We start from the raw sequence: 23,032 nt of genomic DNA, 5'->3' as shown, positions 1-23,032 counted from the left end.
TTGTACATGAACCAGCATATATGCTTACCGACATTCTTCACAAATTCTTTCTCTGAAGATGTATGTACCCTGCAGACCAGGGATGTTCGCCAAGTCATCCTTTGTGGATTGTTCCCTGCATCCTAGAAGCATACAAAAATCTGCCTTCTAAGGTGCTTCACGCACATGATCTTGCACCTTTAGCTGCTCTGGTGGCATTTCAAAGTCCAATTGATGTCACCCATAATGCAGCCTCCTGGAAACGCATGTCTTCTTTCTTTAATCGTTGATGCATGGACGTCATTTCTAGGCCTGAGGCCCTGCTTTGCTGTAACCTCCCTTTGCATTATTCTTGCTCTGGGAATGTACCAAGAGTATGGAGGAAAAGGGACAGCACGTAGGCGTAGGTGAAAATGACTAAATATGGTGACTATGATGGTACTAGTTCATAGCCTGTTTTCTTCCATATTCCTGTTTTCTTCCATATTCCTTCCCACCATCTGAACTTTAATTTGGCTTCATGTTCGGATCGGCTGGGTAGATGAAAATGCCTGAAGAGCAGAGCCACGGTCCGGTTTCCATAAGGGCGCCGCACATATGCACTGGCTCCTCAAGGGTGTTTTTTGAAAAATTAGAGTTTTCGCTGTGCGTAAGGCACTGGTGCCATCCTGAAGGGCAGGCATCCCAATAGTATCGAGGAAAGAGAACTATTAGCTACATGTACAGCAAATTACTTTTAAAAGATGAAATACTCCATCTCCCATTGTTAATTTATCACAAAATATCTTTTAAAAATTATTTTTTTTCTGTTTAAGGAATGTGCTGCTAAAGGTGAAAATTATGAACGAGCAAAGTTATTGGAAATCAGTGCTGAAGATGCAGAAAAATGGGAACGGAAAAAGAAGAAAAAAAACCCTGATATAGGATTTTCAGGTAAAGAACAATTTTTGGTATTACATGTTGATCTGTTTTGTTAAAATTGCATGATTGAGAAGACTGAATTCTAGTACTCGCTGAGCTGCGATCAACTTCAGCCCAGCAGAGACACTCGAGAAATGTACATTGTAATTTGTTTTTTTGTAAAGCAAATTCGCTCAGTCTTTCCTCCTCCAGAATGCCCACCGACGAACCTTCGCAGTAGTTTCTCAAGCTGGTGGGTGTTAGGACAGTTTTTCTAAAGTCCACCCAGGTGCTTTATAAAACTATACCTTGGGCATTACAGAAACTACAACTCTTAGTATAGACCTGTACCAACAGTGATAATGGTTGCAATGACAGCAGCCAGGCTTATCCTTAGAGGAAGAGAGGACTGTAGATAGTGTGAGGCAGTCATGGTATCAAGAGAGACAGACTCAAAGATAATAGTTTGAACGCCTTATTTAATAAAGTTCCGGGGTTGGTGTAAAGACTGGTAGGGGGTGTCTGTACTTCCGCTCTCTATATGGTAGAGGAGAGGCACAGCAGAGCCCCAGCAAAGATTCTCTATTACGGTAGCAATGGACGAGCAATCAAGGCCTAGCTTCTCAGGAGGTGATGCAGGCTGGTTCTTAAGTACAGTGTAGTCCCCGAACCCCCACAAAGGAATGTCCACACACTGTATTACTGAAAACAGTCTATATAATTAATATTCCAAGGTATGTACACGATCACAATAACGCACGTTGTACTTGGAAGTCAATAAATATATACACGTCTAGAGTGGTACCACTAATGTTATCAAATCTCATTAACGTGCATCAACTGTACGGTTAAAATGTCACACAGATCAATAACGAGTAAACCAGCAATAGAGATGGGAAGGAACGCAAGATGGTTGAAACAATAGGCAGAACACTGGCCCCTACCTCTAGGTGCAGTTCTGTGTGGAGAAATATCCCCCCCCCACCTGGGCAACCTGTAAATAAAGATATATAGCACAAGCCCAGTCCATATATTGTCCGATAGTCCTACTTCTTCCTGTTAAGGTTTTACCCCCCCATTGTACCTGGTGGAGTAGCGTTCTCTGACGATGCACCGACCGATCCTTCTTGAGTGCCTCCCTTTCAGGTGGGAGCCACGGATCGTTGAGAGGTGTCGGGGAACTTGACGTTCGGTGTCGGGGAATCGACGGCCTTTCTTGAGTGCCCTCCCTTTAAGGCGGGAGTCACGGGTCGTCGAACGTCCGACGGTGAACAGGGTGAACTATGGCAGGGAAGTGGCTGCTTCGTTCCTAGCGGTGCTCGTCGACGACAGAGCGTTGGCGTCCTGCAAGGAAGAGGCGTGCGGGGCACCTCGGTGACAATGGTTCTGGTCCGCAAAGTGATGATGAAGAACTGTGGCCCAGCAAGGGCGTCGAGTCGTCAGCATCTCTGCGGTCTTTAGGTGGTGGGAAACCCACCGGTAGATGCTCCTCGTGCGTCGACGGTCGGGCCTTCTCCAGCGGGAGACAAGCGGGTGACGATGCAGACGAGAGCGTCCGATGATCAATTGAAGTTCTTAGGCAAACGGGAGCACGGCGGCTCAGGTCGGCGCCGGCGGTCATTGACAGTGGCGGACAACAGTCAGAGTGCTTCTCCTTGGAGTTCCGCAGCAGTCCCCGTATCGGGTCGGCAGCCTGTCGAAGATCTGTCTACCAGGGAGCGTTGGCAAAGATCAGCTTTGCACGATGGTCCCTCGTAGCTCGGGAAGAGGGCGCCTTACCAGGTCCTCTCTGGGTCAGTCCTTGGAGGCACAGCAGCTTTCAGATTGTGAAGGAGAGCAACAGCAATTCTTCTCGTCCAGCAGGGCTTCAAGGTCAAGCGTCAGTTAATCCAGTTACTCGTCGTAGTGGACTTCAGCTTCTGAACACGATTCCTAGCAGTGAGAGTTCCCCAGATATACTGTTGATCTCCCATTCATTCCGCTGGGTCACACTCAAGCATCCAATCACGACTACGGGCATTCATGCAGGCAGGCAGCCAATCGGGCACACTAGGTATTCAGGCCATTCACTTCTCTCCAGACACTCACAACAAGTTATGTGTATTGGGACAAGTACCGAGCCATTCAACACTCCAAGCTGCATTCATACCGGTTTCGGGCAGGGTTGTCTCAGTCATTGTGTCAACCACCAGATACTAGACACCCACAACACAGAATGCATATTCGTCACACAATTAATTCACCGAGGTCCCACCCACAGGAGGTACCCACAACATACATCACTGGGAAGGCTCCAGCTAGTCTGACTGGGCCTTCACAACAACACCATATATGGCACTTCCATCCAACAGCCAGTCAGGGGGAAGGGACAGAGTCAGGGCTTCCCAGGACTTTGGGAAAACAAGGTAATGGGTAATAGAAAGCAAGAGGCCACCGGGGCCATCTTGTTTTCCATCAGGGATCAACTGATCCCAATGGCAGGGCCGGGGTATCCCAAAATGGAGGATACTCTGCGCACCTGTCAAATTCAGCATTGAATTGTACCCCCATCTATGGGTGCCATAAGGGTATCCCACGGGTCCGTTAACCAAACCAAAAGAAAGAGAGCTGCACCGCCAGGAGTCCCACATGAACTCCTGTGCGGAAAACACGACAGAACACACAATAAAAAGCAGTAAAGGACAAGGATACGGAGGCCCTGTCCCTCCGATGCATTTCCAGCATCACAGTTAGTGTAACACCAAACTGGCCTTGGCTCTAAAGGGATTGTACCCTCAATTGATGTTTCTAAGGGCTGTCGATGTCTGAGTCCAAAAATTCTGTCTGTGTCTAAACCTAGTTTGTGAGATGTGGTTGGAGCTTGTAGGAACTGTGGATCTCTGCGCTAGGTTGTTAGTCTGTGTTGGGGCTTGATTTATGGTGGACTGGTTATTTCCGGCTGCCGTATGTGGGTTTCCAAACGGACAGAGCACCCGCAGTCCAAGTTCTAAGTATGTTTTATGCTGGGATTGGAACCCTTTTTGTACGTTGGATCGGGTGATGACCCGTTTTCAATTGGCAAGACGTTCGGTTCTTCTTCAATAATAGTGACACCCACCTCACTTAAAAGCACAGCCTTGAGAAAACCATCGGTTGAAACACGTGTCGGCACCTAAGTCCTAAGCACGTAGCTTCATGACTTGCGTTGAGAACAACGTACGCATTAGGATGTATGTCACACAAGTGACAACCAATGTTAACCAACGAACAAGTGTGAACAATTGACACAATAAAACCCAATATTTTTTCAGTCAACAAGGTGTACAATATTATTGAAGAACCCTAACGTCTTGTCAATTGAAAACGGTCATCACCCGATCCAACGCCAACGTACAAAAAGGGTTCCAATCCCAGCAGAAACCATGCGTCTATACCTATGCTTGCCCTGACTCTTTGACAAAATGTGATAAGTCGTCTTAAAGTAAAATAGTGGTTAAAAAAATAGAAATGCCAACCACAGCTGGTTTCAGGTAGTCTTATCAATGGGTGTAGTTCTACCAGTTCAAAATAGTTCAACTCATAAGGGTTGCCCTTGGAGCCTTCCACGTAGTGCTCTTACCATAAGTCAATGGTGTTCACAATGCCTCTGGGTCTCTTGGGAATCCCTTCCCCAGGCTTTGATCCTTCCAGTTGCAAACAAAGACACAGTTCCTCTTAAGCCTCTCAGGGTTGCCTTCTCAAGCCTAGGCCCCTCTTTATGAAGTTCAACAAACCAAACAAAAAGTTCCTCTTGTCAGGATGCACCTCTCACTGTAGTTCTTTCATGGGGTTAGTATCAGACTTTCGAGAATGCCTGGTTCTTTGCTCCTACCAGGCGCAACCACTCTGACCTCTAACCCTTCTCCTTTTTCTCTGGCACCATTTTCCTCTTATGTGCCTCTTTCACTCTGTCCTGTTCCACTTTACTGTGCTTCCTGCACACTTTCTATTTCCGTCGTGCTCACTTGCGCCTTCTGTCCACCTTTCTGTGCCTCTTGCACCCTTCTCCTTACTTTTCGCCGTGCTCTATTGCACCTTCAGGTTCTCACCATGCTTTCCTGCACCTTCATTTGCCCTTTAATGTGCCTCTTGCACTCTTTGTATTTGTCTGTCGCTTTTACTTTCACTTTTCCAGTATGTCGGGTCACTCGCGCACCCTCTTTCCTGTTTTGGGTCGCTTGCACCCCTCTCCTTATTTTCGGGTCTCTCTCGCATCCACTCTTGGCTGTTTCCGCTGTTGGAGAGAATTCTCATTTCTGTGTTAATGCCCATCAACCCTAGAGACCTCCAGCTCTTTTGCTGGACTTTAGAACCTTTTAATATTAACCCTGGAATGAGTGAGACCTTTTGCTCGCTTGATCGTGTGTTTTGATCTGATTTGGATTATGTTTCCACTGTCTCTGGACAAACTCCATAGGCATCTACTTTTTATATGATGACTCACAGCACTTTCAGCGCAGTGTCAAGGAGAAATCTTTTCGATTTTTCGTAAGGTTTAAATACCGTTTTCTTGGGCGGACTACCGTTCCCAAGAATAGTAAAGTGAAATTGACTTTACTTACCGTTTCTTTGTGGGTCGAGCACACACCATCTTATGTGGAGTGCTGGGGGGGTTACCTAGTAGTCCCTTATCCTACATTCTCATATAACATTTTTTATGTTACCCTCACTACTTTAAATGGCTGGTGGCAATGGTTTAACGTTCCTATCATTGTGCTTTTTTACCGCAGGTTGGACCCTCAGCTGCAGTATAGCACCCATGGGTGACAAGTGGCCCCGGTCTTCTTTTTTCCCCATTTTCTGTTTGTGAGGTCTTTCTTGGGTTTTACTCTGTGCGCCAAGCCAGGTTTGAGCCCTTTGTTCGTTTTGGCGGGCATCAGTCCTGAAACCCGCCTCTGGCTCCAGTGTGTCTGGAAGGGCAGGAAATGAGGGTGGTTCCCGAAGCTCCCCTGCCCTTTGTCTCTAGGAGTGCCTGAATGCAACCAGTCCCGATTTGGCTTGGTGACTGTCCTTTTAGGACAGCCACCCTGCGTTGTGATTGACAGCCTAGACTGTGCATGAATGGGAGAAACCTGCTTAAAAGGCGAGGGTCTTGGGACTAGAGGCAGACTTGACCACTGGGAAGAACACCCGATGAAGAAACTGTGAACGAAGCTTGCTGCATCCTCCTGGAACTTTGAATTGCCTGGTGAAGCCCTGCTGCTGTACTGAAACTCCTTTTTCAATTTGACAAGAGAAGCTCCGGTAGGGACGACTTCTTCCCTTGGGCTAGTCGGACCAACTAACCCCGAGACAAACTCTCCCCCCTTCCCACCCCCCGACTAGCTGTACTCCTTTGCTGCTGCAGGAGCAGAGTGCGAAGGGGGTCGAGAAATCCATCGTAGAGGGCAACGTCTGCAATCTGGCCAGAAGCTCCAGTAGGTCTCCTAAGGACCCTCCCAAAACAGGACTCGAGCGTGTGTCCCCTCACCAGAGTGCAAGACTCCAGGAGTGAAGGAAGCCCAACTGGTATCCAAGATCCTCGGTGGTGCTGTTTACCGTGCGCTGAAACCGCAAACTGCTACTGATCCAAAAAGAGCGCGTAACTGCCGCCGACCTACAAATTGCTGGCTCAAGAATCCTTCAGATGTCGTCCCTCTTGTCCCCACGACTAAGGCTCAGGAACCCAGGATCTGCATCACTGCAACAGGACAGAATCCAGCTGGACCACTCTTTAAACCAGAGGTACTGTTCAGACTTGGAGTACTTATCTCAGTGTCTTTAGTTTTGCCTTTCTCAGTTGAGACTTGCAGTGGCTACTTTTGTTGTCAACCCCAGAGCATTTTTGCTTTACTGGTGGATTATTTTTCTTTATACCCTTGTGAGTGGGAACCTCTTTGCACACACAATCTTTTATTCTTTTTATGCGTGTAATTTTTTAGACTCTCCACAGTGTTTTTTTTTAAATGTTCTCCTCTTTGACAACGTTTAGGCAATACGTGCTTGTTGTTGCTGGGTTGCCCTAGCGGCTCCCCTTTTAACTTTCTCTGTCTAACCTTGAGTGAACTACATTTTTATTTGGTGAAACCAGCACACCCCATCTTATGTAGAGTGCTGGGGAGATACAATGTATCCCCCTTTCACACTAAAACTAACAATTCTGTTACAGTGGCAAGCTTACCTTTAATGGCTGGTGGCAGTGTTATCTTTTACTAATTCAGTGCACATTTACCGTGGGCTGTATTCACAGCTGCAGTAAAGGCACCCAAGGGTGCTCATTTTAACAAAATGGCCCCTGTCTTGTTTTTTTGCCATTTTAGTGTTTCTTGTCCTTCCATCTTCCTTCCCCTGACATCCAGGGTGGGAAAATCCTTTTTTGTGATTATCTTCGGCGGGAGTCGCCTGGTCTCCCCACCCAGGTTCCAGTTTGTCTGTGCAGGCAGGAAGTGAGGGAGGAGCCCCACTCCTCAGACCTTTGTCTTCCCCCTTGCCTGAATGGGGACAAATCCCAGTGGGGGGAGGATGGGATGGCTGTCCTGATTGGACAACCAGACCGCCCCTTGTTGTAAAATGCAGGAAGAGAATGCAGAGGTTGTGCTGTAGTTCCGGACTAAAACCGAAGAGGATGATGAAGGAAAAGCGGCTGAGATGATTTCCAGCGACCAGAGAGCCTGCTATGTAAACCTGAGCATGCTGTAGCCCTTCCTTCCAATCCACGTGGGGACTCAGAAAACAACGCCCCCTTCCCATAGCCTGATGACACCCACTAGCCTTAGGAAGATATGCATTTTGAGCCATCCCACGTCGTGCTGCGACCTTGCGGGGTTGCAATACCCTGGGACCTCGAGCCATTGTGCGGTGCATGATCTTCCGAATTACGTATCCTGCTGAAACTCCGTGGGCATCCTGCTGGATCTCTGAAGACAGGAATCGAGCCTGAAAATTCCCCTCACCAGAGTGCTGGACCTTTGTAACAACGAGAATCCGACCAGCAATATTCTGTCTTCTTCTCTGCTCCTGAAAAAGGTGCCGAATCCACAGAGCCGCATCCAGCTGCGAGGAAAACCTTGCCTAGAGCCTTCCTCTTTGATCCCTGCTGCAGAGTCTCTGCCAAGGTCCTGTTTTCAGTCACCACGACAAGGAATCCACCCTGTTTTTTTGGCTGCAGAGCCTGAAGCTCTCCTGCTGTGAAATCATCTTCTTTTGTGTGTGGTATTGTGTTGGCTTGGATATTTACTTACTTAAATCTCTTGTGTTTCCTGTATAGTTTTGTGTGATTGGGAGGCCTCTCGTCCAGTTCACCCAGGCTCACTGCTGGAATCCTGCTAGGGTGTCTTGTGTGAAGCCCCTAGACACTCAACTAACTCTAAAGTAAAATACTCATCTGTTTGAAGTCTTTCTAATGAACTCTGACTTTTGCTACTTAAGAACCTGTTAGGCAAGATTGTTTGCAGTTCCCTTTGGGTGCACTACAACAACCCTGACCTCCTGGCAATAGGAACCCAACATTTGGTATAAGTCTGTACTACACAGGTTGGTAGCGTGATTGAGCAGCCAGGCTCATCTCAAGAGGGATCAATGTGAGCTGTAGGGCAGTTACACAGAGATTCACAATGATAAGTGTTGAAATAAACTCTTACACACAAGGTTCTTGATAACTAAATTAATAATCAGTCAGTTTGAATAAGCCTTCTTCAGAAGGGTCAATAATATAATAACACACAAATACACTCCAAAATACACACTCTTAATATTTCTTAATCATTAAGTACCCTTTTGGGATGGCACACACACGTCCTACACCCTCAGGTGACTTTAGTAACTAGGACACTATGGACATTAATATATCCCTGTTAGCATTTAGAATCTGACTTAAGGGTTGTCAAAGGAAAAGGTTATTGGGACAAAACATCTCACAAATATTCTGAAAGCAGGTAAGTACCATTGAAAACCCCCCAATGCAAAGTTAGTTAACCCCTTCCTGGAAGGAAGACCAAACACAATGATAGATGGAAGAAGAGTCATTCAGGGAGCCAGGTTAGGCCAAAGTCGATTGGGCCAAATGTCTAGGTGAGCTGAAGCACTGCTCAGAGGTAGTTATAAGTCTTACACAATGTTTTAGAAGTCTTTGTAGAAAAGAAGAAATCAAAGTAGGGCCACAAGCTGTTTCGGCTTGTGAAGTAAAGAAGCTGTCAGCAACTCTACGCCAAGTCTCATCTGAGAACAAGTGCAGTTATACAACAAGAGGTAAGTTCTCTTAGCCTGTACAGTACCTTTTGGTTAGAAGAAAAGGGCTTTGGCTGGCTTCTGTTCCTGTGCAGCTCTGCAGATCCCGTGTTCCCGGGCCTCCGTCGTGGTGCCAAGGGGGAGGACGTCTGGAGGACACCTGCACTGCAACAGGTCGATCAGCGTCGGAAAAGGATCCACTTCTATTCAGTGGCACTTTGCGGTTTCAGCTACTTGCATCTAAGCAAATAGCACCACCGCGGCCTCTTGGCGGTTGAGATTGGCTTTCCGTGCAACTGGTATCCAGCACTCTGTTGAGGTGGCTCAGGCTTGGTCAGACCTACTTACTGGGAGTCTGGAGGATCTTCCTGGAGCTCTTGGCCAACTTAAAAGCAACGCACACAATCTGGTGTTCCTCTCCATGGCTATTCGGTTCCAGCAGCAACTGCAGTGGAATTTCAACCATCTCTGAGAGGATGCTTACTTTGGAGTTGATTGGTCCCACCAACTCAATGGGAGAAGTCGTCCTTGCAGTGCTAACCGAATTTGGAGTTTCAGCACAGCAGTAGGGCTTTACCGGGCAAACCAACAGTCCAGGAGTTGCAGTAGGCGTCTTCTTCAAGTTCTAACTTTCCATTCATAAAGTAGATGTATGGGTATATTACTCACCTGTGATTTGGTTGTGCCTCTTCCTGAAAGTTATGATGTTGGTTTCACTTTGTTATTCCCGTTAGGATAATTGTAGGAGTGTCCACCCAACTGGGTCTTGCTTCCCCTGACTTGCTGGTAGCCTGTCCAGAATAAGTCTGCTTTAGGTTTTACCTACCTAGAATAACTTTGGGTCTTTCATAAAGTGTAACATTGGGTTTTGCTTTCCCTGGTTTGTTTTAGCCAGGCACAAAAAGAGTCTTAGGTTTATACCTGCCCCAAGTTGCTGATGGCTCTTTGAAACTTATTTTTGGATGGCACACACCTAACTCAAGGTAAGCAACACCCATATACTTTTTCAGAGTTCCTGCTTATCTCAATCTGTGTTTCACTGATCTCAAAAGCACCTGTAACTGAATATTACATGCTTAGGTTTTATTCACCTAGTATAACTGTGTGTTATCACAAAAGTAGTTATAGGTTTTTACTGTACCTAGTAGAAGTGTTCCACCATTCACAAAACATATACTGTTAGGGTGAATTCTCAGAAATGTGATAGTTCCTCTCTACTTTAGAGACACCCAGCACTTTTGCTGGACTCTGGGACTTTTCATTTTTAACCTGGAGAGAGTGAGACCCTTTTTCCCACTCTCTCGTGTTTTTCTGTGATTTGGACTCTGTTACTTGTGACTTTGGAGTCTGACAAACTCCATAGGCATCATCTTTACATTGCGACACACAGCCCTGTTAGTGCAGTGGCACAGGGAATTCTTTTTGATTTCCCAAAGGTTTAGATACCTTCTTTTGCTGAAACTACTGTTTCCAAGAGCAGTGAGGTGAAATTGACTTTACTTACATTTTGTAACTTTCTAGACGCAGCACACTCTTACCATAGGGTGCTCGAGGGGTTACTTAATATCCACTTTGTCTAGTTTCTCATGTAACATGTTTTTATGTTACCCTTTCTACAATTAATGGCTAGTGGCAGTGGTTTACTTTTTATTAAGATTGTGTATTTTTACCGCGGGCTGCATTCGCTGCTCCATTAAGGCACCCATGGGTGCCCATTTTGTCAAAATGTCCCCAGTCTTCTTTTTTTTTGCCATTTCTTGGTGGAAATGTCCTTGATTTACTCATTGACCACCGCCTTCCACCCGGAGCAGGAGCTCCTTCCATCCTTTGGCTGCAAGAGCAGCCTACTCCCCTCCCTCGGCCCACCCGAGCACATGAGGTAAGCCACGAGTCTCCAACGGCATGTGCATTTGCCGTATCGATCTGCAGCCACTTTTAATCTAAATTGCGCACTCGTGGGCCCGCTACTCATCCCATCCTCCAGAGTCTTAATTGTGATTGTGGGAGATCCTCCTCTGGCACAATAACACTGCCAACATACCATGCATGGGGAAAGAATACCGCTCCAAAATGGCCGCTTTGTTGTTGAGTGTGCTTCCCCGGGAGACCAGCACCGATGCCTGATTGGCCCGCTGTGGCTATACAGCCAATCGGGAGGCACTGGCAGGCATGAGCCGGCCTACAAGGAAAGGCAGACAAAGGCTCCTGACCAGAGCTTACCAGAGCCCAGGGCCAGAAACTGTCTGGTTCACCTTTGCCAGTACCATCGAACACAAGAATCAACTTGGTAAGCGTAGCATTTGCAAAGAAGACCGCCCTCCTAACTCTATATCATGTCATTTGTATACATTATAAACACTGTTCCGACTAGGAAGCTTGTACATGCACCGTATCAAACATCCTGCATTTGCTAGTCCCCACTCCCGGGTTCCTGCCCATGATGCGAGCATCAACGGCGTATCCCGCCACCCACACCACGATCCTTATCAGACATGTACCGCATGTATGAACTGTGAGCGAAAGCCTGGCCCGCTATATTTCATAAACTGTCCCATAAGCAAACTGACTTTTCTTGCACCCACAGACTATTGTTCAAACCAACCTTACCGACATATATGGGAAAGTAATACTTAGCCACGTATACAAGGTTAGCACCTACGAACATCGAGATTTTAGTGACTATATCACACTGGTTTTGAACATTGTTTAACTACTGTTCCATGCAATCAAACCCAAACAGCACATTTAACACAACGCGCCTGCTCGCACTAGTAAATGTTGGTATGTTCCTCACCATGCAAATGTAGCCCACGCTATGCAATTTTTGATTTAGCCTATTCTGCGTACGTCTGATTTAGCCTATCTTGTGTAGATATGAATTAGCCTACTCTGTGCAAACTTGATTTAGCCTACACTATGCAATTTTAGATTTAGCCTGTTCTGCATATATTTGATTTAGCCCACTAGGGGTAGATTTGAGTCACCCTATCTGCGCTGATTTGATCCAGTCTTTTCGGTCAACTGCCCCCTTGGAGTATAGACCTGACCGCTCTGAGTGTCTTACCTCTGCTAAGGAACCTACTGCATAAATCGAAACAAGGATACAGGATTTTAATGTAATGTACCCTTGGACTACAACCTTACAGTTCCCATACTTAAAATGCTTAGATTAAGGAACCTTTTGCCCTCTCTCACCATATTAATAGCCATAATTTGTATATACACGATTCTTCCAGTACCCCACTACCATAACATCCCTAATTGTATTACGACCCAGTACTTTACATATACAAATAGCCCGACTATTTACAAGGAAGCGGATGATATTGGGAAGTTCTGGGACATTTGGAATATATTCCTGGAGGTCTACGATTGAATTTCTGTACACAATAGGATATGTTGTTTTATTTGCTATTGCAGTGCGAATTCATATCTGTAATCATTTGATTTAATGTTTCATTGATTTTACATTGATGGCGCCATATGTTTACCATTTACTTTCTGATTTTCTGTCCTTTGCTGGCTTCTAGCTTTCTTTCTTCTATCCTCCTTGATTTCCCTTTCTTCTTTTCTATCCTCTACAAAACTGTTCTTTTTAATTGTGCTACTCATTATTTGTCTGGACATTATATTGCTCGCTTCTGACGTTTTGTTGTTGTGATATTGAAATAAAGTTTGTAAAGTCGAAAAAAAAAAGAAGAAAAAAAAAAACAAATAGCCCGCCTCATACTCAATGGTCAGCAAAACTTAGCATAGTCCCTCAACAGTTACCTATGCATGACTCCCAACCTTGCAACACGACTGCCAGAAACCGAAGTCTCCGCTCGAGACTAGCCAAATTATTTGAACCTTTAGCTAGAACTCTGGCCATCCCAAATAAAAAAATTAACCTACACTCTGAAACCTCCAATATCAAAAGAAAATACCAATTTAGCACTCATCCAGTATATGCATCATTCAATCGCACGACTTCTAAGACCCAAAGTTCAAAAGCCTCACCTTCACTAGCATCCGCCAACCCATTCCTTAAGGGCGCTCTGATAAATGCCAGATCTCTGGTCGCACATGCAACTGAGATAACTGACATTATCCAATCGGAACACCTCGATTTCGTAGCAATCACTGAATCATGGCTACATGCCGCTGCAGGCCCAGCCCTCACTGGCTATCCCTAATGGCTACACTATTTTAAGATCTGACCGAAATGAAACCCGAGGAGGAGGTATTGCCCTTATCACTAAAGCTAACCTACCAATCAGACTAGCGCCACCCCTCGACATTAAATCATGTGAGATTCTCACAGCTTAGCTTACTATTAACAACTCCAAGGCTCTTAAGATCCATCTGAAATACAGACCTCCAGGCCATATCGGTACCTTCGAGGAAGATATCTCCAACATCTTGTCTAACAACCTAAAAAAACTCCTCTCTTCCTATTAGGGGACATGAATTTAGGACTCAACGGCCCTAAAGACTCACATGCAGCCAGCGTGACTAATACCGAACTAGGCTTTACCCAGAGAGTGCTTCACCCTATTCATAACAAATGAACACTGGACTGGGTAGCAGACTACAATTGCAACACCTTAATCTCATCCATATCCCGCCAGATCTGGACAGACCACCACCTTGTAACCTTCTCCTTAGCAACTGCAAACCCCATTTCCATGCCCATTTCGTTAGCTCTACCCATTCAAACAAGGAATAAAAAGAACATTACCTATGACCACCTACTCCCTCTCATTCTTCCCACACTCAATGCGCTCCCTGATTAATCTGGGACCTGATGCATTGGTTAAAGAATATAATCAAGATATGTCCGCTTCCCTAGATTTAATAGCACCATTTAAAATGAGACAAAGCAAACCTAAAGCCCACCTTAACTCATGGTACACACCACACCTGAAAACCTTTTAACCCTTTAAAAAAAAGACAATGCGAGGCATCCTGGAGATCACTACCATCTGAGGAAAATAAGACTAACCTCCACTCCATAACTGCTCTCTATAAAAGTGAAATACTTCTAGCAAACGTACAGAATATCACAGACCAAATGAAGCACAAAGGAACTCTTCGTTATCCTGAAAGAGCTAGAAGCCCCCACCCCAGTACCAGACAACTGCATAAAAGATAAACCATGGTGCTCGACAATACAGAAAGCACTAGCCAATAAAGTTACGACCTAGCAAAAAAATATGGCCAAGAAAAACCTAGCACCATTCCCCCCATAACCACTCCACATACCACCTAATAACTTTGATGATCCCCCCCCGCTTTAAGTTATCTAAAGTCCCCATAATTGAAACTGAAAAAAATCATATTATTGCTTAAACACACTAACTGTCAGGGTGATCAATGCCCTGCACAACTCATAAAGGATGCTGCCAGATACCTGGCCCCTTTCATCACGAAACTCATGAATGCCTCATATTCTTCAGGTAATATCCCATCCAACCTTAAGGAATCGTGGGTGCTCCCATTACTGAAAAAATAGACCTTCGATACCGACCGATTACCACAGTGCCATGGACCTGAAGGCCCAGATTGACGAACTTGGGGATAAAGGGAATTCAGCCCTTCTTCTCCTGCACTTATCGGCTGCATTCGACCTTGTGGACCACAGGGTCTTATGTAGCCATCTGGACTCTGCCGCTCAATTTTCAGCAGAAGCCATAGCTTGGATACAATCCTTTCTAAGTAACCAGACTATGAGAGTCTTCTCTCCCATTGCAGCTGCAGACCCCATCCCCATCACTTGTGGAGTGCCTCAGGGATCCTGCGTTTCACCTACCCTAAATAATATCTTCACTAAGCTCCTTTTCTATGATCTGGATCATCTTGGTATCACCTACACTAACTATGCAGATGATACTCCTATTGGGGAGAAGCTGGACCCCCACCAGGGCAGTGGGGGCCAGCAGCCATACCCTCACCATCTATGGGAGACCCCAACACCTCCCATATGGCCCCCAGAAATGCAACAGAGTCCCAAGCAGGCAGCAGCATGTTCCAAATTGTGTTTATTTCTGGGCAGCAAAAAGAAAAAAAAACACGCAGAGCATCGTGCACATCGAGAGTTCAGGCGCCGTCTCCCCCGGGGCTGGCTTGCAAGCCAGCTTTATGATCACACTGCAGGCTGACCTCACAGAATTGGATCAGTTCCCAGAAACCTAACTCCTCCTGCTATTGGCTGCTAAGTGATAGGTTACCTATGTAGCCCTTATAGAGAGCCTGACAATTGGATATTAGCCTTTTGCGTCAGTGGGTTGGTTTAGCTGTGCCAGCACCCATTACCTAATTCTAACTTGTTGCAATATGACCTTGTTCCCATAACTTTTTAGCTGAAGCAAGCAGTTCGCTCCTGGGCTCTGGGCGCTGATTAGCTGGGCTGCGCCATTCTTGTTACAATTTATGTTTCAAATGTTGTGCGAGTCCTTGAGAAAATGTCTTTCTTTCCCAGAACACTGGGTTGCCGTGATTTATTCGCATTTGTGGATAATTAAAAATGTTTGAAGCAATCTTATCTTGAATGTGCGACCTTGGCAGCTCGGAGGTTTTGCGAGGAACATTGCTGAAGGCTTCTGCAGCCAGTGTTCAGTGAGAGAAATGAACTTGGCTGTAATTTTCCTGAAACATGGCTTTACACTGTGCATTTAGACCATGTTAATTCATGTAGGCATTTGCAAGCCTTTAAACAGGGATTTTTGTGTTTGTAGATTCTGATATTGCAGCATTGATTCTAATGTAGCATGGAAGTTGCACTGTTGGTGAAGTGGGTGTGTTTAAGCATATTTGTCACCATGGGTGCGCTGGGGCCTGGTTCAAATGATAAGTGCGCTCCTTGTTCTTCCTGCTGTTCTTCTGTATATGCGCCTGGGTTGAGGGGGCATGGGTTTGATCTCGATTTTCCCTCTTCAGTCCCCCCTCTGGTCGACTTTGTCGACCACACCACCAAGCAACATTCACCTCCTTCCGGTCTGCATATCTTTGTCAATTCCTTGAAGTGTCCATAATTTTTTGCATTGTTGTTGATGAACAGTACATATAGGAGTGTTCTCCTTCTGTGTTCCACCACACTCACTTCCCTTCGTACTTCCTCTGATCACAGGGAGTGGCCACCTTTATTACTGCTGGAACCATGTTGCACACCGCTATCTTATTCCGGCTCTTCCTTTCACCATGTCTCTTATTTGCATTCCGATAACTTCTTCTGTTGTTCTCTTGCAATGTATCTCTATCTTGCACAATGATGCTGTGCTCGGTACTAGTCCTTCCGTTATCACCTTCAATCAACCAGGCAGTCATGATGTCCTCCATTACCATGGAAGCACTAGCTAGTTCTTTGCTTTCTCTTTTCAGATGCAGTTTTGCTGATCATTCTTTAGTATGCTGGTACTTCACCCAATTATTCTTCTGTCTCGCTCGAGAAGTAATTCCCCCCTCTTTTTACTCCTCTGTCTGTTTCTCTTCTTCCGTTGTTTTCCATCTTGGTGAATGTGTCACTCTTCACATCTTCCTTGGTCATCACCAACAAGGGCATGCTGATGCGCACCAATGAACACTCTCCTCCCCAATTCAGTGGTAGTTTCTCTTGATCTTTTTATGCATGTGCTCAATAGTAGTCCATAAGCAGTGATGTTCCTGCTCTCATCTCGCAACTTCTCTCAACCTTCTTGCATCCAGAATGATTGTCCACTTCTTGTCACTGTTGTGCTGGTAACATAACGCTGGTACCTTAACAGTATACGTCCTTCTTCATTCTCCACCCAAGAGACCATCTGTGCTCTTTTGTCTCACTCCGTTAGGCACTTAACATATTTTTGTCTCTTTTATTTTATTTTTTTCTTCTCTTTTTGTTTTTCTTTCTTCTTTTATTATTTATTTATTCTTTTTTCTTTTTCTCTTGCAGCTTGCTCACTTGTGCATTTGCTCGTTGTTTCTTCTCTCGTCACTTTCCACATACAGTTGTTCTCCAATTAGCTGCTTTATGTAATCATCTTCCATAGGGGATTACCCCCCTTTTTTTTCTTATCAATCTCAATGTTGCTGTCTTCCCTTGCAATCTTCTTCGCACCTTGGCATACATGGGCGTCATGCTCTGCTGTAGTAATTTATGTTGTAATCAATTCTCTTCCGGCATATCTTAAAGAACAGTCAGGACAGCTCTCTCCAGCGGTGTCCCTACCAATTTTGTACATGTGTGCATGTTGTTGGTCACTTCTGATATGTGTGTTATGTGTATGTTTTACTCCCTTTGTGTCTGCCCTTAACTCTCCTTACTTTAGCAGCAGCTTTTCCTCACCCACTGACGCCGTAACTCTTCCTGCTTAGGTTAGGGAATGTTAGCAGGGGATACAGCGGTAATGCTCACTATTACAAATAATTTTCAAATTACCACCTCCATTATTTCGTTCATCATTAATAGTCCCATCGTGAAGGTAAAAGCCCTTATTTACTTGCCCATAACCACTTACGCTGCTGGGTCCTTGCAGCTGATGAGATGATAAAGTTGCCCGCCTGAAAATCGCAAGAAAGGCGTTAATACGTTAGTACTTGTTAGTAACCTCAAGCTCCGCGAACTAAACAATCACTAAGGGCAAAAATCAAACCTCCCCCTGGACATTTCGTGTTTTCAAAATTTCTCAATATGGGTAGGGAAAATCTTGTTTATTCAATGGAAGCAAGGAAATATACTTCAGGGAAAACATGATCTAAGGGGTCTGAGGTTCTTGATAGGGTGGGCAATTGAGTGGGGAATGCTACACAATGTTTTAATCAGTAGGCCTCACAGTTTCTAATGGAAGATAATATTAAGGAAATTTCCTACACATTTCTAACAGCATACATACGCAACAACCTGCATGTGCGGGGAAAAGAGAAGGAACAAAACAGTGTTACAGCTGTAGGTGCACAAAATGTAATATGAAACTCAATTAAACTTTGGAAATGCGTGTGTCAGTCCCTATTCTAGTTGCTAGTGTGCGTTGGACCATAGGATGGCCATGTTTCCCTAACTCGGGAGTGTTCGTGCTATTTTGCAGTTCATGAAAATCTCTTGCGCTGGCCCTGTTGGTCGTTGCTCCCGCGTTGCCAGGGTGGCCACCGCTTTGTAGGGCTTGACGCCTCACACATCTAACAAAGTCTGTCAGGAGGGGAAAATGTAGTCCATAGCCATTGGGTGTTGGTTGTCCGTTGTCTTCAGGCCTGCCCTGGGACCTTTATATCTGGCGAGAAATTAAATGGAAGTGCTTAAGACCTGAGAATTTACATATTCTTCAATTTCTTGACCTAACCTCTCTGCACTACTCACACTATTCAGTGTCCTAGTGGGAGGAGCCAATGGTACACCTGTGCACCATCCTGTCACCACCTGGTGGCGTTCAATGGCGGTCTGACTGTAAATTGTTACACAATTCGAAATGTACTCAGAAAATGGGTAGGCACTTGAGTATCTTCACATAAATTATTACACACTTGGATCATATATACGCAATTTAGGTGCTAGTGTACAAATGGGCCTTTGGATCTTTATATTTACTGTGCTTTTGTTGTAAGCTATTTATAGTGCGTGCCTTTGTCCCGTGGGGCATCAGGCACTGACAAGCTAAATGGGGAAACATCAGGGTGGTAAATTTGTCATATAGGGTGGCTGTGTTTCTAAATTAAGTGCACCATGTTACTTAGTTAAGATAATCGCAGGGTTTTTAAATCTTTTTTCTTTTTTTTTCTATGGCTCCTCTCTCAACTTCTCAGGGCGTGCCTCGCAGTGAACTGCAGGCACTTTAAGCTGGTACTAATTAAATTAGCTACCAATTATTCGCTACCTGTCCCTCCCCCCTCTTTGTATTTATTTATTTATTTATTTCCTCTTTTCTTGCAAACCCAACCCTCACAATTTACTCCCATTCTCTCTATCCCACCCCATGTCCACTTTTTAAACCCTACCTACTATGTTACTCATTTAGTCTAGTATTTTATTACTCCACTACTTTAATTACTGTTACATTTAAACAATATATTTATCCCCCCATTATGCTCTCAAATTTTAATACAACCATCATTCTCCAGTTCGTGCAGCAATGACCTCTTTCCCTATGTGTGTTGGCTAATGCATTTGTGCCAGTGCTATTTTCAAAAGCGCTAGTGGCATCACCACTTGCACTGTTATTTTGTCGCCAAATTAATTCTGTTGGGAACATGGATCATCCACCCTTTACCCCTATTTCTCTCCTCCTGTGGTGAACTGTCAATGAAATGTAGGCCTCTCCCCCTCAAGTGCACCTTCTTCCACCTTGTGTCTCATTTAATTGTTCTGTGTTAATCGTGTATTCATGAGCCCAGTCTCCTCACTGAAAGATGTGTGCTCAAAATGTAGCTAAATGTACTCCCTTGTGATGCGCTATCATTATGCACCCCCCTCTGTACCGTGTACCCCCATTATCCTTAAACAATCTTCCTTACTTTCAACATGTGTATGCCTGGTGTTTAACAAGTTATGGATTTCTCTGTTAATAAGGTGGTCATATCCACATCGCTCATGATGTCACAAATGTCTCTTCCCTAATGCATGGCCTAGGCGCCCCACTGTCACCCAGAAAAGAAAATGTTTTGATACCTATCACCACCCCTATGCAATTGTCCTCTGCATTATTGAGTGTGCGTGAGTGTGTGTGTGTCGGCGCGCGTCTCGCCCGCTCTGTCGGGGAGGTGGAGCATGAGTGTGTGTGGCAGAGTGAGTCAAATCAAGTTTGTCTTGGGCTGTCCTATTAGCGGTATAATGTCAATGTATGTCCTTTGAAAGGTTTGTTCCCCATCAGGAAGACCCCACCCAGTCATGTAACCGGTAACATTGCTATTGTGTCAGTGTTCTGTATGGGTGCTGGCTGCTGTGCAGTGCCCCTGTGTTGTGATTCTAGTCAGTCCTGGGGTAGTGGTGCTGTCATTTGTTGTGTCTGTACATGTAGTGGTGACAGTATCTGCATTGGTGCTTGTGGTGTGTGCTGAAATGATCCCATCCTGCCCCATGTATCCTCCCCACATGGGCGGTGCATATTGTGGTGGTTGTTGACACTGCTATTGTGATTCTTGTGCGTGTGTGTTGAGGCTGTTTTTAACTGCCCCTCCCATTGCATACTTTAATAATTTATTTTGTGCCTACTTGTCCTCATCTGCCTTTCTCTGCCCTTGCGTTTTCTTGCCACAATCTACAATGCACACAGTCAATGTCTAGCGCGCTATCATTCCTTCCTCCCTTCCATAACCCCATGCATGATGCACCACCCCTTACTGATCCTCTATCATGTTTGGCTGTGCTGTCTCGTTCAGTCCTTCTCTCCTCCTCCAATCCCTTTCTTCCCTTTCCAGTTCCCCCTCTCTGTTGCTATTGTTACTCCTTGCACCTCCCTCGTTATCTTCCCTATAAATTTAATTCCTCTGTACCTGTGCCTTCAAATCTGCTTCCATGCACTGCAGCCCTCCTTTGCTCACTCCTGTGCTGCTAGTGGGTTGTTCTGCACCTTCCTGTTTGTGTATTGTGATTGTGTGTGTGTGGTGTTTAAATGTCCTTCTGCTGTTTTCAGTTCTCTCATGCAATGCATTCCTTGCTTACCATCTGTGTCATCAAATATTACACTCCCGGAGGTTCAGAAGGGTGAGTCCCCTCTTCCCTCTGCTCGCGCTGGTTCAGCATCAGCGGACCCCTCGCATCTTCCCTTTCCTTCGTGCACACAGTTCAACTGTAGCCATGTGCTTTTAAAGCTATTCCCGTGTAAGTGCTGTGTATGTGTGTCCTTAGCGATTGCTGCACGCTTCTGGAGAAGCCGCCTATGAGCAGCCATGGTCTTTTTTAATTTACCTTCAGTACTTTTGAATCTTTGCACACTATGTTTTACTTACTTATTTCGGCATGGAAGCTGTGTGCTACACAACAGGTGAAGGGGAGTCATTTCTGTATTGTGTGATACATTTTACCTCTATTCAATTTGAAAATTCCGATAGTCCGCTGTTCAGGGAGCAAAAGTTAGAAGATAATTGAACATTTTTCAACTTCTGTGAGCCTTCTTGGCTCCGCACCTTAGCCAGTGCACTCCACGTGCAGCCCATCTCCACCAAACCATTGACTTCTCCGGCACACCCCACAATCTTGCGCATGTGTCTTCCACACACCGCCTCTGGGTCACCTATTCTCCAAATCCAAAACCACACCACTATCTCCTCGCCATCAAAACTCTGTGTCCTATACATCAATCTGAAGGTGACGTCACCAAACTAAAAACACAGTGCAAATGAACAGACAAAGGTGCATACACAGAACAATAACGCATTTCTCCCAACCCCACAATCCCCACAGCTGTCTTCCTGTCTCAACTGGAACAAGGTAAACTATAATAAAAACTCTTATAATTGGACTGCACACGCTGCGTCGCCTCACGTGTGATACGCTCCTCACCAGGGGACCTTAACCAGCCAACTATCTTCCGCACTCGGGAACAATCTAGCTACCTCTGCGGGGAAACATCATCCACTCACTGAACTAAAACGCTCAATTAGCAGGGAACCTCATCTACTCATTGATCTATTATGTCAATTCATAGAAAATCCAGACCCCCGTACATGAAATCGCCATCCAGACCAACCGGTGCGACACTTCTGTCCTATATGTGGGGAGTCACTACCCCACCCAATAGGCTCAAAAACAAAAGAAGGGTCCACTGCCACCGCCCCAGTCCCAACTACAATTGACGTGCTGATCACCACCAATGCGCTGAATTATGCGACAATGTACAATCACCCACCACCCAATTTACAATGCCTCCCTCAGTTTCTACCCAAACAAAAGAACTTAACATTTCTGCAACATACTGATTAACAATGCATCATAATACTTTAAACGTTTCCCCCCTCAAAGCCCATGTTGCTAATTGACTTACATTTTCCTATGCTGCATTGGCAGTTGCTCCGCTGCTGGACACCCCCTCAAGGCGCTTCACCGGACCCCTTCTCCTGCAGGGCTCTCACCTGCCCTCAAGCGGGGTATTTCCAAGTGGCCCCCGAAGCCTTTAGCCGGTTACGCGTTTTCCGGTGGTCTTCAGGTGCAGGCGAGGGTCCCACAGCTTTGTTGAGTCGGCGGCAGGGAGTTCAGTTCAACGCAGGGCTTGCGCAGGCAGTGCTCATTCACCCATGTTGCAATGAGCCTCACAGAGGGCACCAACCTGTTGGGGAGAAGCTGGACCCCCACCAGGGCAGTGGGGGCCAGCAGCCATACCCTCACCATCTATGGGAGACCCCAACACCTCCCATATGGCCCCCAGAAATGCAACAGAGTCCCAAGCAGGCAGCAGCATGTTCCAAACTGCGTTTATTTCTGGGCAGCAAAAAGAAAAAAAAACATGCAGAGCATCGTGCACATCGAGAGTTCAGGCGCCGTCTCCCCCGGGGCTGGCTTGCAAGCCAGCTTTATGATCACACTGCAGGCTGACCTCAAAGAATTTGATCAGTTCCCAGGAACCTAACTCCTCCTGCTATTGGCTGCTAAGTGATAGGTTACCTATGTAGCCCTTATAGAGAGCCTGACAATTGGATATTAGCCTTTTGCGTCAGTGGGTTGGTTTAGCTGTGCCAGCCCCCATTACCTAATTCTAACTTGTTGCAATATGACCTTGTTCCCATAACTTTTTAGCTGAAGCAAGCAGTTCGCACCTGGGCTCTGGGCGCTGATTAGCCGGGCTGCGCCATTCTTGTTACAATTTATGTTTCAAATGTTGTGCGAGTCCTTGAGAAAATGTCTTTCTTTCCCAGAAAGAAAAAAAAAGCACTCTTGGTTGCCGTGATTTATTTGCATTTGTGGATAATTAAAAATGTTTGTCTGCAGAAATCAATCTTATCTTGAATGTGCGACCTTGGCAGCTCAGAGGTTTTGCGAGGAACATTG

General features: G+C 45.6%; 1 protein-coding gene across 1 annotated transcript in view; it reads left to right on the top strand.

Annotated features, from left to right (window-relative positions):
- The window catches only part of SYF2 (SYF2 pre-mRNA splicing factor), a 309,231-nt gene that overhangs the window by 83,848 nt on the left and 202,351 nt on the right, over positions 1–23,032 (top strand). Inside the window, exon 4 of the mRNA XM_069648604.1 lies at positions 795–912. Within this exon, the coding sequence (XP_069504705.1) occupies positions 795–912 (118 nt within the window). The remainder of the gene's footprint in view (positions 1–794; positions 913–23,032) is intronic.

This window comes from Ambystoma mexicanum, chromosome 2q (assembly GCF_040938575.1).
Source record: "Ambystoma mexicanum isolate Mex_15411 chromosome 2q, UKY_AmexF1_1, whole genome shotgun sequence".
Lineage (NCBI taxonomy): Eukaryota > Metazoa > Chordata > Amphibia > Caudata > Ambystomatidae > Ambystoma > Ambystoma mexicanum.
The sequence above is the reverse complement of the archived record's forward strand: the minus strand, read 5'-3'. Positions and strand labels throughout refer to the sequence as shown.